The 19,056-nt window shown below is 35.1% G+C and overlaps 1 protein-coding gene across 4 annotated transcripts in view; it reads left to right on the top strand.

Moving 5' to 3' along the window:
- The window catches only part of LOC149793316 (glutathione hydrolase 1 proenzyme-like), a 114,114-nt gene that overhangs the window by 12,252 nt on the left and 82,806 nt on the right, over nt 1-19,056 (top strand). For all 4 annotated transcript variants that reach the window (XR_016422762.1, XR_016422763.1, XM_089967283.1 and 1 more), the window contains exons 3-6: nt 3,351-3,476; nt 5,682-5,779; nt 8,563-8,764; nt 12,102-12,289. Coding sequence is in view for 2 of the 4 variants with exons in the window: in XM_089967283.1 (XP_089823409.1) it covers nt 3,351-3,476; nt 5,682-5,779; nt 8,563-8,764; nt 12,102-12,289 (614 nt within the window). In the remaining 2 variants the exon portion in view is untranslated. The remainder of the gene's footprint in view (nt 1-3,350; nt 3,477-5,681; nt 5,780-8,562; nt 8,765-12,101; nt 12,290-19,056) is intronic.

The following is a 19,056-nucleotide window of genomic DNA, read 5'->3' as shown; positions in this document are numbered from 1 at the left end:
TGTATGGAATTTCATCTACTTCTCAAGTTTCATATGTGAATTTTAATGACAGGAATCATTTAGTTTCAAGCAAAGTTACAGACCTGTATAATCATTCATTTGATACAAAAGTTAATCAGAATGTACAAAATGCTTTGCATTTCCTTTTGAAAAGAAATAGACACAAAAATGGATAGTGTACTAATAATAACAAAGCATTCAACAGCAAAGGTCAGTCCATTTTTTCTGCCTATACCGCCCTCCTCCTAGTAGAAAAAACAAGCTGGCTGAATCTCTCTTTTTGGAGCAGTTTCCGAATCTCCTGGAGTATGGAAATTCGATAGGTGGCAACCTGATCATTCTTGGAGATTTCAAATTTCACTTTGACTGTCCCAGAAGCCCAAATACATCAAAACTCATAGATTCCATTAATGTTTTCAAATTCAAACAGTCAGTTAACCAACCCATCAATAAATATGGTCACATTTTAGACTGGATTCTTCATAGACCTGATGATAACATTCTGCGGTCCTCCCTGGTATCCCATGACCTTGCATCAGATCACCTCTGCATTATATGCCATCTTGACATATCAGTCCCTAACCCTCCACCTTTATCTGCTACTAAGAGAAACCTCTGTATGATAAATAGAACCAAACTAATGCACGACATCCAAGCAAACCTTGCAACTTGCTTACCTTCTACAGTAGAACAACTCGATAACTGCCAGCGTTCATTGCTCGACAAACATGCCCCAGCTACCAAGTGCAGAGTATCAATTCAAAAGGGTTCTCCATGGTATATCAGTGTTAGTGACCAGCTTCGCACTGCTAAAAGAGACCGCCTTAAAGCTGAGAGGCTTTGGCTTTCCACCAGACTCACTATTCATAAGCAAATCTTTGAAACCACTAAGAAGAATGTCACAAATATAGTCCATGCAGCGAATCAACCCACTACACTACTAAGATCATGGAAAGTTCCAGCTGCAAAGAGCTCTTCGAGATTATTAAGAAGCTAATGTCAAGGAACAAATCTACACCACTTCCAAATACCTTCTCTCCAGTCGACCTTCCGGACATGTTTGCAAATTTCTTCCGTGACAAAGTACAAACCATTAGAGATAAGCTTGACACCACAGTTTCAATTGACTCTTCGTCACCATACAGTTGGGATACAGAATTTGAGCGGCAACCATTAACACCATTTGAACCTGTCTCTATGGATTTCATACATACAATCATGATGAAGAGTGCACCAAAGTCATATGAACTTGATCCAATTCCAACATCACTGCTGCTTGAGTGCTTAGATCCAGTATTGCCTTCGCTAACTGATGTTGTTAACACCTCTCTCTCATCCGGGGAATTCCCATCATTTTTCAAAACTGCCATTGTAAAGCCTCTGCTGAAGAAACCAACACTAGACCATAACGATTTGAAGAACTACTGCCCAGTTTCTAATCTCCCATTCATATAAAAAATCTTAGAAAAGGTTGCTCTATCCCAGCTTATATCTCATCTGAATTCAATCAGTCTTTTTAGCAATGTACAATCTGTATATTGCCCTTGCCATAGTACTGAAACTACTCTTCTAAAAGTAGTTAATGACATTCTCTCTGCACTGGATAACGGAAAGATTAGTCCTCACCCTCCTTGATTTGTCTGCAGCATTTGACACAATAGACCATGATATATTACTTCACTGTCTCCAGCATGTATTTGGCATTCATGATACAGCCTTACTTTGGTTCAAGTCCTACTTGGTCAACAGGACACAAATTGTATCTGCAAATGGAATACACTCCAGTCCAGTTGATATATGTTGTAGTGTTCCACAGGGGTCTGTTTTTGGACCTGTTCTCTTCATTCTATACACTCAATCGCTCTCAAGTGTCATAGATCATCATCCAGTATCTCACCAATTGTACGCTGATGACACCCAAATATACAAATCTAGCCACCCAGCTGAAGTTGATGCTACCGTCCAAGGTGTAGAGAGGTGACATGTAACGAGCTGCAGATGATTGATGATAAAACTAAGGCCATTCTGATCACAGCACAAAGACTTTCTCATTCACATCCTTTACTTCAAACAATAAATATCAGCAACACCAACATTAAATTCACACAATCAGTACAAAACCTAGGTGTTACTCTGGACAGTACTCTCACATTGCACGAAACATGTCATGAACATATGCAAGGCTGCATATCTGGAGCTGAGACGCATCAGCTCAGTTCACAAATATCTTTCAGTTGATGCCACTAAAACACTTATGTGTTCATTAGTACTTTCAAGACTGGACTATTGTAACTCAATTTTGTCTGGATCATCTCAATATCTGCTCCAGAAACTTCAAAAAGTTCAAAACACAGCTGCTCGGATCCTACATAGAGTACCACGATCAGAGCACACCTCCCCGCTGCTCTGTACCTTACACTGGCTATCCATTCCATTCAGAATGAAACACAAAATTTGTTCTCTGTGCTACGTTTCACTGTCGGACTCTAGTCCAACATACCTATACGACTTTACCCATGTGTACACACAAGCAAGATACTTACGCTCCTCATCTGACAATCGTATACTCATTATTCCCACTATGAAAACGAAGTCATATGGACAGTGTTCTTTTGCATACCAGGGCCCAGCAACGTGGAATGAATTGCCCTCTGAACTTAGACACAAAGACACAGTGATCCCATTCAAGAGTGCTCTCAAAACTCACTTATTTCAACTGCAAGAACAAGCTTAAAGACCTGATGTTTCCTACCTTAAATATTCTCAGCATATTTTTTTTATGTTCTCTAATTTCATGGTGTTTGTTTTTATAATCATGTCATTATATGTTTTTTATCTTATAGGTGTTGTCTAATGTTGTAAAGTGCTTAGAGCTTCTAAAGATTAGGTGCTATACAAAATCCTCATTATTATTATTATTATTATTAAAGGGGTGACATGATGGGGGATAAATGTCTACTTGAAGAAAGGTAAGGTCGGCTTAATTTCATTAGTATAGTTGGGGAAGACAGGCATTTGGGCAACTATTTATCAGAATTTACCTAATCATGGACCGTACATATAAATTTCAAGCGTGTTTCAGTATGATATTATATTAGGTGTCCATCTTTTAGAAATTGCACAGCCTCCAGAAGTACTGTAGATCTTTTTGTTGCTAAAATGCACGAGCAATCATGTGTAAAGGAAGAACAATGTTACATTGGTACATGTCACCGTTTCCAAAACATTATGCAGCACAATTGCATGTCTAAAACCAGTTGGTTCTGAACATATTATATAAGAATTATTTTTTTATGAAACGGAAGCACAACTTGACGTTATATTCAAAATGATTTTTTTATATTTTGTAGAGACATCTTGCAGAACAAAAAAGGTAATGCAGTGGATGCTGCAGTTGCTGCTCTCCTGTGTATGGGTCTAACAGATCCACAGAGTATGGGGATAGGAGGTGGATTCTTCATGACCATCTATAACAGGTTGCTTTTAAACTGGTTTCTCGTAAATTCAGGGTGAACTAAGATCTTTAATGATAGCAGTACTTGAGATAATGACCATTCATATTTTTAATCTCAGATTTCCCATCTCCAAATACCATTTCCAAATCAGAACTTCAGATCAGTTTTTTAATACCCAAACTGCAGCTTGAACACACTGGTATGTTAAGGTCACTGACACTTTTGTAAAGTTTGATTCAAATTCTCAAACTAAAGTGTACTTGTGTGTTTGTATCAAACAAACAATTGAATATTACCCAGTTAGACAAGACATCATCTCAGCAGTCTGAGGAAGTTAAAGAAAAATGTTCAAAATTAAAGGTTGTCTAGGAGAAATCATGTCTGAAAGAAAAAATGTGCTAAAGAAATTGAAGTGAAATATAAATATGCAAGGCATTAGCTTTGGACAGAAACAGTGCCTTATCATGGTCATTTTTCAAGACTTTAACCTGTCACATGGTAGATAAGATGACCAGGTGAAGCACATTTCAATCAAAATATACTTTCAGTTATGAAGATTTAATGCATACAGTAAATTATCATATATACTCACTTACTAATTTATTTGATCAGTAAATAAACATAGACCCTGATCTGCCATCATGTAATGCACTGGCAGATCTGGATCTATATTTTTGTTCTACTGAGTACTCCAAGCAAACTACATAGACTCTGATATACTATTGCATTATATGATGGCAGATATGGGTCTGAATAGTTTAGAGGTGGATGTGACTTATAAGTGAATATGGACAGTATTCCTATTTTTATATTTAAGTTCCCATATATGTACAACTGAAATGTTCTTGTTTTGATTTGGTAGGGCTTGATATCTCAGGAAGTGGTTATATAGACAAAGTCTTTGGTGTCAGTTGTTCAGTGAACTCAGTCACAGAGATGACCGATGTCATCAGAGCTAATTGTCTTGGAAAAGTCAGTGTTTTGCCACCCCCAAAATGCAAATAAAGTTTGGAAGCCAAAATTTAGCAACCAAAGCCATATAGAAATGTTTGACTACCACAAGTTGATGATGTTGATTATTTATCTGTATAGCTTGTCATTGTTATGGCTTGTTTGGTTATAAATGAAAACTAGACTTCATTTGTCACTAATTTATTAACTGTTTTATTTCAGAGGTAGCAATGGCTTTAAAAAAATATAATTGTTGAATTTGGTGACAATGTCAACTGTTGTACTGATTTCACATATTAAGCCGCATATGATTTCACATATAAAGCCACATATGATTTCACATATCAAGCCACATGATTTCACACATCAAGCCACTTATGATTTCACATATAAAGCCACATATGATTTCACATATAAAGCCACATATGATTTCACATTTCAAGCCACATGTGTTATCACATGTCAAGCCACATATAATTTCACATGTCAAGCCACACATGATTTCACATGTCAAGCCATTATAAATATGCATGTCACACATTTATCTATAACCTTGGTTATGAAATATTTTCCAGAAAATGTTGCACAGTGTTTAATGGAGGGCAAACTTTAAACATTTCCCAAGGTAGTCTCTGATGTCATCCATATTATCCTGACAGAAGCAAATGTTCACACAAAAGAAATGTCCCGTAAAAAAGACAAACTGATTAAGCTTTTGTGGGTTACAAAATTTAAGCTGGCGTACTAGAATTTTTTCTTAGCAGCATGCTAAGTTACCATCTAATTTCGAATGTGGTTGGATCCTGTTGCTTGATAAATATAAATTATTATAAAATATTTACAGGGATGACTTTCATAAACAGCTGCTAAATAGTGGCGACATTTCTTGATTGATGGGGAATGAGTCCAGGGTCTGTCAATCTGTCATTTTCGAATGCAATTTAATCCTGTTTAACTTGAGTCCAGTGGCAAACTGCACAGACCGCAATCTACTGTCACATAATGTGCCAGCAGATCTGAGTCTATGCAGTTTGTTAGGAGTAATCAATAGCCAATGCATGATGTGATGGCATATCACAGTCTATATTGTTTTTAGTTGGACTCAACTTATCAGTGAGTATATATGGAGTACAGTGCAAATATAATATACATGTTATCTAAACTGGGTATATGGACTCGATTTGAACAAAATAAGTATAATTATTGAGATATGGATTACCTAGGGTTTGCTGTGTTTATTTCTGCCATAGGAATTGTCATTATAATGTATTTCAGATCTACTGGAGAATCACATTTTCTAGATGCCAGAGAGACTGCCCCAGATAATGCTTCAAAGGACATGTTTGTTGAGAATCCCTTACTCTCAACTTTGGGTATGTATTGTGGTTTAGTGCTGCCAAAAAATAAAATGGGAACTAGTTCAGTCTGCTCATCTGTTCCTGCAAGTGAGTATGTGTTATGGCCTTTTGCCTGTTGTATGTTGAGCATTGTCCGTATGACCATGGCCTTTTGTACATTGTGTGTTGTGCATTGACCATCTGACCATGGCCTTTTGTACATTGTGTGTTGTGCATTATCCATCCAACCATGGCCCTTTGTCCATTGAGTGTTGTGCATCATTCACAAAGATGTCAGAATTTTAGGAAAAGTCATGAACGGTTATCCATGTACCTGCTTAAAGGGAAATTATATTAAATGTGAACCTGAACTGCTTTGTTGTATTTTTGTACATGCCATCACCACCAGAGGTATAAGCACAGGATAAAGAGAAACCTAGAAATCCATGCTGACTGCATAGATTAATTTTCATTGTAATGTCAAATTTATATACTTCAAGGGTGGAGCTGTGAACAAGCTCTGGGTTATTAATTGGTTCCTTGTTGTAGTTATAGATCCAGGAATCCAGGAGACAATACATATATATATATATATATATATATATATATATATATATATATATATATATATATATATTATTTAGTGTGTGATTATTGCTCATTTAAAAATTTAAAAGGTAGTTCTCATGTTAAAATCATCAATCTTGAATCTTTAGAATTGGATGTGTCTCTGTTAATACTACACCAGTACCATAAAAGCAGGCCACTGTGATCTCGATACATTTAACAGTTTACTAAAAAAGCATTCGTGTTTATGTAATGACCGAAAATGTTTACATGCTCCATACTAACCTACATATAAGGCTCTTTTTGACTAGAGTAGTTGAAAGTAGGAATATATATCTTCATATATATCTTCATTCACTTGTAGAATTTCTGTATTACTGTCTTGGGTATTGCGACCCATTAATCTCAACAGGTTGATCACTGTGGTGGCCTAGTGGTTAGAGTGTCTACCTTGGATGCAGGAGTTCACAGGTTCGAACACTGGCTGAGTCATACCAAAGACTTACAAAAATGGTACTAACAGCTGCCTCACTAGGCACTCAGCATTTTGAGGTTAGTGTTAGGAGTGGTTGGCCTGGTGTTAGCATGATGCCTCAGAGCTAGAGATCACTATAAATTGCCACTGCAGATATCAAAATGATACGACTGAACAATGGTTAAAGCTATGTTAAAAATCCCAATCACATACACACTCTCGACAGGTTAGCTATGTATTGTAAATGTTAACTATGTGTTATACATGTGAATGAGTAGTATTAGAAGAGTGGACTGCATGCATTTCAGGTGAGACCTCAGCTGTAGAGGCTAATCAAGGTAATTACCGCTGCATGAATTCACAGTCACAGTAGCAGTAACTCTAACATTATACAAAGCCTGTAATTTACACCCAGTAAAATATAGCTTCTAGAGGTGGACAATGATCATAGCTTCGGAAGCATATTTCTTTAATAATGATTTAAGAAAATAAAGAAATACTTTAGTTTTACCAACTCATTATAGTACCTGTATTTTGTTATGCAAAATGAGTTCTCTTTTTAATTTGTTAGCCTTTTTATGTCCATTAACAATGGCCAACATTTCAAGATCACTTTAGTCTGAATTTATTTTCTGCATTAATGTAGAAACAAATCATAATTGGTGATTACCATCTGGCTTCAGAAGTGTTACATAAAAATAGCATTTGGACCATTGATGGGGCTCTTAGTGCTGAGATGCTAGGAAAAATCCTGAAGATGTAGTTGGAGAGAGGTGGGTTTGGTTTGGTGTCACACCAACACTAATAGGTGATTTAGTATGGAGCCACTGTGGCCTCTGCCTCCTTTAGTTACCACTTTTGACTTGCAGGATGGTGCATCAAGTCTGTTCTACATGTACATCCATGAGCTCACACAAGGATGGATGGGTAGGTGCTGTGGGAGATGGATATATTTCATGATAGTAAAATAATTAGAGAACTATTGAATACAGGGATAGGGGAATATGTTGCTTATATCATAAGATGAATGCATTATGCATTCAGATTACAAGAGATATTGTTCCAGGAACCAAGTGGCTAATAGAAAATACTTGGTTGAGGTTACTATAAATTGAATTAAGATAATCCAATAGGCTTCAAGATGGTCTCTTAAGTTATTCTAAATGGAAAAACTCAGATGAGTAATTTAAAGTAGGACTATGTGAATTTGCATGTGTTATATAGTGGGAAACATAAAGATGTCAGAGGTCTATGAAAAGCTAGGTGAAAAGGTTTCAACATGACTTCAATTACATGAAACTTGCACCTTAAACTGATACCAAAAATAAGTGGCTATTGTTTGACTGACCAGTCAGTTGAGTCTGTGATTTATCAGTTACCAAAATTATAGTCACATCATTTTGGTCATATGCAAAATACATTCATTTTTATCATTGAAATCATTACTTAAGCAGATATAATTGTAAATACCTTGTGATTAATTGTTCCCATTATAGCATTGTTTAAAATGTATACTCACCTGCGCAATAAGTGTAATCAGCAAAGAGCATCTGCTGTCTCGTGATGCATTGGCAGATCAGGTTCAACATTTCCTTGCTAGAAATATTGTGTAGAATGAACAACATATTCCATGATCTGCCTGAGCCAGGTGCTAAGGCATTTTGGTGTGTATGATACAGATAAATAACATATTCAGATAAACAGCAAAAACAGTCTCTACTTCATACTATAAAATTGTGAATAATAATACCTATAATTTCTTTTCCATATACACCAGGTGGGATGAGCATAGCTATACCAGGTGAAGTTCGAGGTTATTTTGAGGCAGTTGGTTGCTTTGGGAGACTGAGCATCAAGGATGTGTTCCAACCAGCAATAGACATGGCAAGGACTGGGTTCAAAGTGCCAAAGTCATTGGAGAAAGCTTTGGCAGCTAATGATCCTGTAGGAATGAAACAGAAATATGGTGAAGCCTGGAAGTATGTTCTTCTGATATGGACAGTTAGATAAAATCATTCTTATAAATTTGTTCACCAGCAGTACACATAGTGGTAACAGTTTAAAATTACTTTGGATATGTTCATAAAAATTTGAATTTGTTGCCATCTTACATGTCAGTTTTAAATGCTCAGAAATGCACAGTAAACATTTCTCAGTCATGTTGTTTAATAAACATCCATTACAATACTTTTTTTTTAAACCTGTGGAACCTCAGTATATTTTGCTTTATTTCTCTGTCTAAACCAATCTATAGATTATCTGAAGAGACATAAGAGTACATCCCTTTGCAATAGGTCATGGTCATTAGGTAGCAAGATATATGTTTAGAAGTGTATTTAGTTAATGCCTGTTAAAATACGCAGAATTTTATGTTGAATACATTTTTGCATAATTTACATTTCTGCAATTTTTCTGATTCAGCTGAATGAAAAGCCTATTGAAAGTAATGTATTGGTTTCCTCTGTGATCCGTGATATTGCAAAGGGACAAAACTCTTCCACTGCTTTGGGATATGTGTTGTATTGTGTTTTATGCAGGTTTTCATGTTGTATTTGATGGTGTTGATCAGAGAATCAGTCTAACTTGATCTGAATGCCTCAGAAGCTTTAATTTTCCCATTTTTTTTCATGCAAAAGATTTACATCATCAAGCTTTTGCTTTTGTATTATATCATTTTACACTATATCATTTTCTGGAAATGTCATCCAACAAAAGAAAATACAGTGAGAGTGAAAAGGACTCTTAAAAATTTCAGATGGCAAAAAAATACAAAAAGGAATATCGGATTCTTGTCATGCATGGAAAGATGGAAGGAAATGCAACACATTTAATGGAAGTGATGTGTCGATTTGAACCTTGCTTGGGGTGGGGATGATTGCCAATATCACATGATGTTAAAAAATGATTGATCAAATTGATCATTTGGTTTACAACTGCATTTTCTGCAGCTGAAATTGGAGGTAATTAAGGTCTAAATGTGCTTTTATGAACTTTTAGTTGATCATGTTTGTTTTTGTTACATCAAATCATTATTCTGAACTTCTCAAATGCATGTTTTCCAAGTCAAAAGTACATATATTGTTACACATTACTGAAAATTGGGGTGTGCTCTGATGGCCTAATGGTTAGAGCATCCATCTCAGATGCAGGAGGTCATGGGTTCAAACCCCGGCCAAGTCATACCAAAGACTTATAAAAAGGTTACTAACAGCTGTCTCGCTAGGCACTCAGCATTAAGTGGTTTGTGTTAGGACTGGTAGGCCTGGTGTCAAGATAATGTGACTGGGTGGGACATGATGCTACATGTCTGCGGCTTGATGCCCCAGTACTAGACATCATTAAAAGCTGCTACACTGCAGACATCATAATAGTAAGACTGAAAAATTGTTAAACCTACCTTAAAAATACAAATCACACACACACAATGAAAATTGGTCTAACTTAAAGAAAAATATTGCTGTCCTTGCTGAAGGGATCTTGTTAGGGTTTCAGGTCTGTATATGTCTGATTATTCATTTTTGAATAAACAGCACTCATAGAGCACTAAATTCTTGCTGTAAGGTACTTTTCTAAGACTTTGGATGGATTGCAGACATCAGGTATTCCAATTTGTACAGCCCTAGAGCTGATTAGAGCAAAAATTTTGTTTTTCTCCTCCCACATAGATGTCAACCCTCACGATTTGGGCATGAATTTCATGACTTTTTCAGCAATTCACAGATTTATCATGAATTCCCAATTCTCAATTATTTTCAACTTTAACAAAATAACTGATTTCCTGTTAAGTGCTAGTCGTGATGTCGGCAGTTGCCAAAACAGTCCAGTACTGCTGTTCACGATATTAGTAGAACTATAGCCAATTGATAACACTGGCCCGGTAGCAATCATTTTGACATATTTTAATCTATATGTATAAGAGTAGTTTTACAAATACTTTTGAGAGAAACTGGGGCCTAACCAGAATTTTGCTTAGTGCATGTGCCACCAACACTGATTTGAATTACCATTCAGCATCACATCTTGAAAATGTCTTCACCACCAAGGAAAAAGAAATGTATTGCACAAAAGTGAAGTTTGGTTTGGAATATACCAAAAATGTCGTTGCATTCAGCCATCAAACACTGATATACATCATGCTTTAGCACACATTGTGCCACATCTTTTAGCTATGGATATGGTGGCAGAGATGATGTAAGGAAGCATATTGGTAGCAAAAAGCACATGGAGGTTGGGAAAATTAAGAACTCACAGCCGATCTCAGCTCTGGAATATTTAAGCCATTGATGGAAGACCTGCAAACTACCAATGCTGAAGCATTGTTTGTGAGTTTTCTTGTTGAACACAATCTATCTTTATCAGCTGGAGACCATGCTAAACATTTGTTCCGACAAATATTCCTAGATTCAAAGATTGCTTCATGAATTCATATCAAAATTCACACATTTTTGTCCCTATTTTCACTAATTGTGAGCCTGGAGGGTTGGAAGCTATGCTCCCATCCCGAAGATTAATTGGTCAATAAATCTTGGATCCACACTGAATAGCAGTCAGGTAGAAATCTAATGTGCCCTTTTTGACGTGAAATAAGGCTTCCCCAAAACCAGGACGTTGGTTTTATGATAATATTATATATCATTATGTTAGCAAGATCATGTCATCTCTCATTTATCATTCACTGCTCTGGTGGCCTAGTAGTTAGAGCATCTGCCTCGTATACGGGAGGTCTTGGGTTCGATCCCTGGCTGAGTCAAACCAAAGACTTACAAAAAGGGAACTAACAGCTGCCTCGCTGGTTGGCCTGGTGTCAGGATAATGTGACTGGGTGGGACATCTTGCTACATATCTGTGGCATGATGCCCTAGTGCTATAAATCACTATAAACTCACAATGCAGACATTGTAGTGATATGACTGAATTGTTTAAAAAGCTACAGTAAAAAACCAAATCACACACACACGCACTCATTTATCATTTGATGGTTACCACGATTGATTTATACACCCCTTCTGAATCTGTGTACGATTACAATATGTTATCACATGGTTTCTATCAAGTTTTGTAAAATAGTTTTTGACCTCAGTGGTTGAATAAGATGCACGTCAAATTTCAAGATGACATTTGCCTGCAGTGATGCTTTAACACTGTTCTTCTGAAACAACATCTACTTGTAATGGTAACTACTGAGGTGTTTGACAAAAACTCTAGGTAAGTAATTAATCTCTCAAGAAAATCTGCACTACTTACATGATCAGTGTGTAATGGTCTCTGCAAAAACAATGTCAGCTAATTTATTTAGTGACTGCATTTCCATTTCAGCTTCTTCATTAATCCAACTACAAACAGTTCATATAAAGAGGGGGAGATTTTGCGACTTCCACAGTTGGCAAAGACATTGACAACAATTGCCAGTGAGGGCCCAGAAGCATTCTATAATGGCAGTCTGACTCAAGACATCTTAGCAGATATTAATGCCATGCAGGATCATACAGGGAATTCTTCATATGGTAATTAGAGGAACTTTTGTAAGACCAATACTTACTGCAAAGTTGAGAGTGATAATCAGTATGGCTCCACTGTTTTTATAAGGGTTTAGTTTAGCATTATGAGCAGATTGGACATGATCAATGTGACCCTACAATTTTTGCCAGGGTGTACTGTAGCATTGTATCTTCTCTGTGATGAAATAGTGAAAAATAAAAATTAAAATAGTTTATTAAATGCATCCTCTATAAGAAGATGATAGAGTCAGTGAAAATAGAGTGTACAAAACCTCTGGAAATTTTTAGAAATTTACAGTCTGTCATAAATTGGCTGCCTAGGCTTGCCACTGTGTAAAAGTAATGTGATTTCAATTGCCGATACCACTGTGTAAAAGTAATGTGATTTCAATTGCCGATACCGCTGTGTAAAAGTAATGTGATTTCAATTGCCCATTAAACTGTGTAAAAGTAATGTGATTTCATTTGCCGATACCACTGTGTAAAAGTAATGTGATTTCAAGTGCCCATTCCACTGTGTAAAAGAAATGTGATTTCAATAGCCCAATCCACTGTGTAAAAGGAATGTGATTTTGATTGCCCATTCCATTGTGTAAAAGTAATGTGATTTCAAATGCTCATACCACTGTGGAAAAGTAATGTGATTTCAATTACCCATTCCACTGTGTAAAAGTAATGTGATTTCAATGTCCCATTCCACTGCTTACATGTAATATGATTTCAATTGCCCATAACACTATGTAAAAGTAATGTGATTTCTATTGCCCATGTCACTGTAAAAGTAATGTGCTTTCAATTGCCAGTTACACTGTGTAATAGTAATGTGATTTTAATATTGTCTTCAGCTGAAAGCAATAGTTCACCATTCTTTGTGTTATTAGTAAGAAGTCTGTGATCTGTGATCTGTGCTGAAGAAATGACTTTTTAAGTATTCTTTGAGCTTTTATTTTATATAGTATATTATATATCAGTGATAGGATACATTTTCCTATGGTCTTCTTTTTAATGATCCTTGCTTGGAGTTCAAATAAGAGTAGTGCAAGAAATTGCACATCGACCTATAACTATTTAAGTGATTGCTTGACTCCATATACTGTGATAGTTATTAAATAATTTTTCCAACATGTACAATCAGTCATTCTTAACTATGTCATTCCTACAGTGAGTTAACTACTGTTAAAATTAAATAAACACCTCTGGGTGTGGCATATTATATTAGTAAAATTTCTGTATAGATTTTATATTTGACATGAGTTTGTTTTTAATAACTAAATAACTTCATTGACTTCACATTACCATACATCTGCATTACATTACATAACTCCATTGACTTTGCATTACATTACATAACTCCATTGACTTTGCATTACATTACATAACTGCATCAACTTTGCATTTCGTTACATAACTGCATTGACTTTGCATTTCATTACATAACTCCATCAACTTTGCATTTCGTTACATAACTGCATTGACTTTGCATTTCATTACATAACTACATCAACTTTGCATTACATTACATAACTCCATTGACTTTGTATTACATTACATAACTCCATCAACTTTGCATTACATTACATAACTCCATCAACTTTGCATTACATTACATAACTGCATCAACTTTGCATTTCGTTACATAACTGCATTGACTTTGCATTTCATTACATAACTGCATAGACTTTGTACTTCGTAACTGAACTGACTGTGCTACAATACATAAGTGCATTGTCTTTGTATAACATTACAAAACTGCATTGACTTTGCAATTCACTACATAACTGCATTTGCTTTGCATTTAGTTTCATAATTGTATTGACTTTGCATTACATTACATAACTGCATTGACTTTTCATGTCATTACAGAACTGCATTGACTTTGCATGTCATTACATAACTGCATCGACGTTGCATTACATTACATAACTGCATTGACTTTTCATTACATAACTGAATGACTGCATTACATTACAAAACTGCATCAGTGTTGCATTTTATTACATAACTGCTTTGTTTTTGTATTACATTACATAACTGCATTGACTTTGTATTACATTACATAACAGCATAAACTTTGCACGCATAACATAACTGCATTGACTTTGCATTACATTATGTAATGGTTTTGAATTTGCAGTTAATTTCATAATTGTATCAGCTTTGCATTACATTACATAACTGCATCATATTGACTTTACATTTCATTACATAACTACATTGACTTTGCATTACATAACATAACTGCATTGACTTTGTATTACATAACATAACTGCATTGACTTTGCATTGCATTGCATAATTGCATAGACTTTGCATTACATTACATGATGGTATTGACTTTGCATGTCATTACATAACTGCATTGATGTTGCATTTTATTACATAACTGCATTTACTTTGTATTACATTACATAACTGCATTTACTTTGTATTACATTACATAACTGCATTGACTTTGTATTACATTACATATCTGCATTGACTTTGTATTACATTACATAACTGCATTGACTTTGTAGTACATTACATAACTGCATCAACTTTGCATTACATAACATAACTGCATTGACTTTGTATTACATTACATAACTGCATTGCATTGACTTTGCATGTCATTACATAACTGCATTGATGTTGCATTTTATTACATAACTGCATTTACTTTGTATTACATTACATAACTGCATTGACTTTGTATTACATTACATAACTGCATTGACTTTGTATTACATTACATAACTGCATTGACTTTGTAGTACATTACATAACTGCATCAGCTTTGCATTACATTGCATAACTGCATTGACTTTGCATTACATTAAACAACTGCACTGACATTGCATTACATTATCATTGCATTACATTACATATTTGTATTGACTTTGCATTACATTATATAACTGTATTGACTTTGCATTACATTACATAACTGCATTGACATTGCATTACACTACATAACTGCATTGACATTGCATTACATTACATAACTGCATTACATTACATATCTTCATTGACATTTCATTACATTACATAACTGCATTGACAAATGCATTACATTACATATATGTATTGACTTGCATTACATTACATAACTGTGTTGACTCTGTATTACACTGCTTAACTGCATTGACTTTGCATTACATTTCATAGTTAAAGAAATATGTTGTAGCAAAAGCAGCTGATGAGTATTATATGAATTGGACAGAAAAAATTATGTGTGCTTCAGATACCTTCCCTTTGCCTTTTTGATGTAAATCAGATTATCAATTGGTGGGAAAGGTTACTGTCCAAAGCATGTTTCTACCAAAACTAAACTTTGAATCATTAAGTTATAATGTTGAAAATAAATTATTGAATAAAAATTTGAAGTATTCCTATGTTTATGTTTATATTCTGATTTATAAATCTAGCATTAAGTTAAAATATTTTACAGTGGTAAAGGTAGGCATCGTGGGTCAGGGTAGGTTCAAAATTCTATCTGCCATATGTATCATAGTATTATCTGTATTTTTTGCAGCATTGACTTAGGTTTTGTGTTTACGTCAGTTTTTTCAATCTAATTTTGGCTGTGGTAGCTGAGTGGCTCAGTGATTAGCATGCCAGACTTGTGACCAAAAAAGGCATGGGTTCGAATCCTACCTTTGGACCAACCTGGGTCAGCTACTGTGTTGTGTCTTTGGTCAAGGCACTTTACTTAATTGCATTGGCTCCTTGTGTTGTTGTGCCATAAAGCATCAAACCAAAACCAAAACTATTGGCTGCAGGGTCATGCAACTTCATGTGCATTTATTTTAGTGAGTTCAACACTCTCCTATGGAAAGTGGGTCACTGTGATATTTAGTACATGTCATTTGACTGAGGATACAGTTTTACGAAGTTTGTAGTAATCTGTTGGCTATTCATACAAACATTGTGGTGGTGGGCCATTTATATTTTATGAAGCATTTCTTGTTCTTTTGCTATTCAGTCTCTAGAGTGCTGGAAGATATTATGTCAGTTTTTTGTTTTTCATCACACTTTCCCTTCCACTGTCATTGTGTAACCTTAATGGCATTGAAGTTTAAAGAATGAAAATGTGCTGAGTACATATTTAGGGTGTTCACATCATGATCACAGTTCATAATTTTTTGAGAAGGTATTGACATCAAGGCCACATTTCAGTATTGTTTTATATTTTTTCTATCACCCTTCTGTTCTAAAACTTTAAAGCTGTTGACATTAAGGATGAAACTTGGTATGTGTGAAAATTACAGTTAGAAGGTGTGTCACATACCACATTGCAGGTACTATTATCAAGGTCACAGGTCAATATATTGCCTTTTTCATCACTCTTTTGTTTCCATGCTATTTGAGATCAAGAGATGAAACTTGGTACAGTGTGACCCCGCTATAGCATGCTCTGTTATAACATGATGTCAGACAGAACACAGTTATGGTGTGGCTCCCGAAATTTTATATACCTGTATTCTTTTTGTACATGAAAAATATTCTTTCTTAAAAGTACCCAAAAAACAGTGAAAAGTTTATTATTGTTTTGGGGAAGAAAACACATATGAATAATACAAGCTGATCGTAGCATGGCTCAAGAAATTTTTAATGTATTTTTCTCGTACACGAAAAATAGTTTTTTCTTCTTTAAAGTATGAAAAATAATGTGTTAAATGTTTATTAATGGATCGTGCATGGCTTCAGCAATATCACAAACTGCGATTTTTGTTCCTTATTGGCGGCAAAATATACTGTCTGGCAATTTTTTTGTATTGGCAACATTGCTGGCTGTTTAAACTTGCATATACAACCATTGGTTTGGAGTGGAGAAATGCAGAGGCCCCATGAAAGGAAGCTACAAACTTGATATAAAATGCACTGAAATTTATCAGTTGTTACATAAACAAATTCTTTGTCCATATTGGCAAACCATCTTAACAATGCATTGCTATATCATAATTCGCTTATGTTGACATCTAGCATGAATACTGTATGTTGTGAGATATCCACTTTTTTAAATACATTTATGATAGCAGAGATCAACCGGATGAGGCATTATCTCATAATCTATCTTTCATTGGATTTTCGACTGCTTGCTCGGTAATTAATATATTTACATAGTCTGACATTTGTATGTGGAATATGTAAGTATAATTCCTATTCTTTTCACTCAGAATTAAATCCATCAGAACACTCACATTTTCTGTAGTAATTCCAGAACACACATGCCTCTATTGTCCATTTACCCTTTTTAAAAATTTATGATGCATGCATGGAAGGCAGCATCACTCTTCTACCACAAATGTAAAAAGAAAAAAATAAATCTTGTTCATCTTTTCAATAGGCAAGGAGGATCAGTAATTACAATCGACCAATCGACAGCCAATTCTTTTTTTTAAAAATGTACCCAGATAAAATAGTTTGCTAAAATTTCAAAGAAAATAGATTACCTTTGAAGCACCGAATGTTATGAAAATGTACCTAGCAAATGAAAAAAATCAGTCTCAGTCATGCACTACAGTTATTTGATGTTGCGGCCACAATAAGAAATGGGAATTTGTTTGGTTCTCCAATGCTGTCCTTTAGCGGTGACTTAAATAATGCATGCATCCTTCATCAAAGAAAGTTGAGTACAGTCTTCAATAAAAACAAAGAACCTTTCTTCAAAGGAAGTCAGTATCAAACTTAAATAAAAGCAATGGAATCTGATGGAGATTTTTCATTTTCCAACGTGACTAGAACACATTTACTGTGCCATGAAAGTTTCCTTTTTACAGGAAAAAAGTTTATGCTTATGAATGCTACCAATGGTGGCTTAAAATGCAAACTTTTACCAACTTGGGACGTGCTGAAAAGTAAGTGTGCTTCATCATTCATGAAATGATTGTGCTGAATTCAGACCTATATGACCTGTGACAAAATTATTGAATATTTTGATCTATGTGTATGCATATTTTTGGATTCAATTTATGTGATGAGATTAACGGGTGAGTACACGGTGTTGATACTATTCATGCTATACATTAGACATGTATATATAAACAATATACATGTATATGTACCAACGTGTGGTTCTCTGATTAAGTAATATATTATATATACCTTCTCTGTTTTCAGTACAGGTGTATTTCTCGTTTAATATGCATCAATTTAAGATGGTAACTGTGGCAATGAAGGACGTATTTTGTGCCCGCATTTATTACACCCCCCTGCAAAGATTTTGGGGTACATGTATCATTTTGTTCAGCTAACTGACCTAGTTGCTTATAACATGGTTCGGTCAATAACATGGTCAGGTTCTATGGCTTTCAACTACCATGTTATAGCGGGGTCACACTGTATACTTATACATTTATGAAGGCATGCTGCTTACCATGCTGGGACCCAAAATTCAAGGTCAAGGTCATGATTCAATATTTAACATTTTCCATCACACTTTCGTTTACACACTATAACATTAAAACTGTTTGAGATTAAGGATTTACACATACATTATGTTCCTGAGAAACCTTGAGCATGTTGAATTGGCATGACTCAAAGTGAATTTTCCTTTAAGAAATAGAAAAGTGAGAGGGGTCGTGTCCCATAGACCTCATATTTATGATGCCAAAGGTAACAAATTAAAACCTTTTTCAACCAGTACATTTATTATGTTACCAAAATGTTGTAAGAACATATTTATTCACTTACATTATAAGATATGCACAAAAAATACAGAATGGACAACAAGAATCATCAGTCCATCCATCATCATCCTGGTAGAAAACTTCAGATGATCAGAAATATAT

Source organism: Sinohyriopsis cumingii, chromosome 8 (genome assembly GCF_028554795.1).
Source record: "Sinohyriopsis cumingii isolate HCF-2022 chromosome 8, ASM2855479v2, whole genome shotgun sequence".
Taxonomy (NCBI): Eukaryota; Metazoa; Mollusca; class Bivalvia; order Unionida; family Unionidae; genus Sinohyriopsis; species Sinohyriopsis cumingii.
This window is presented reverse-complemented; position numbering and strand designations above follow the sequence as displayed.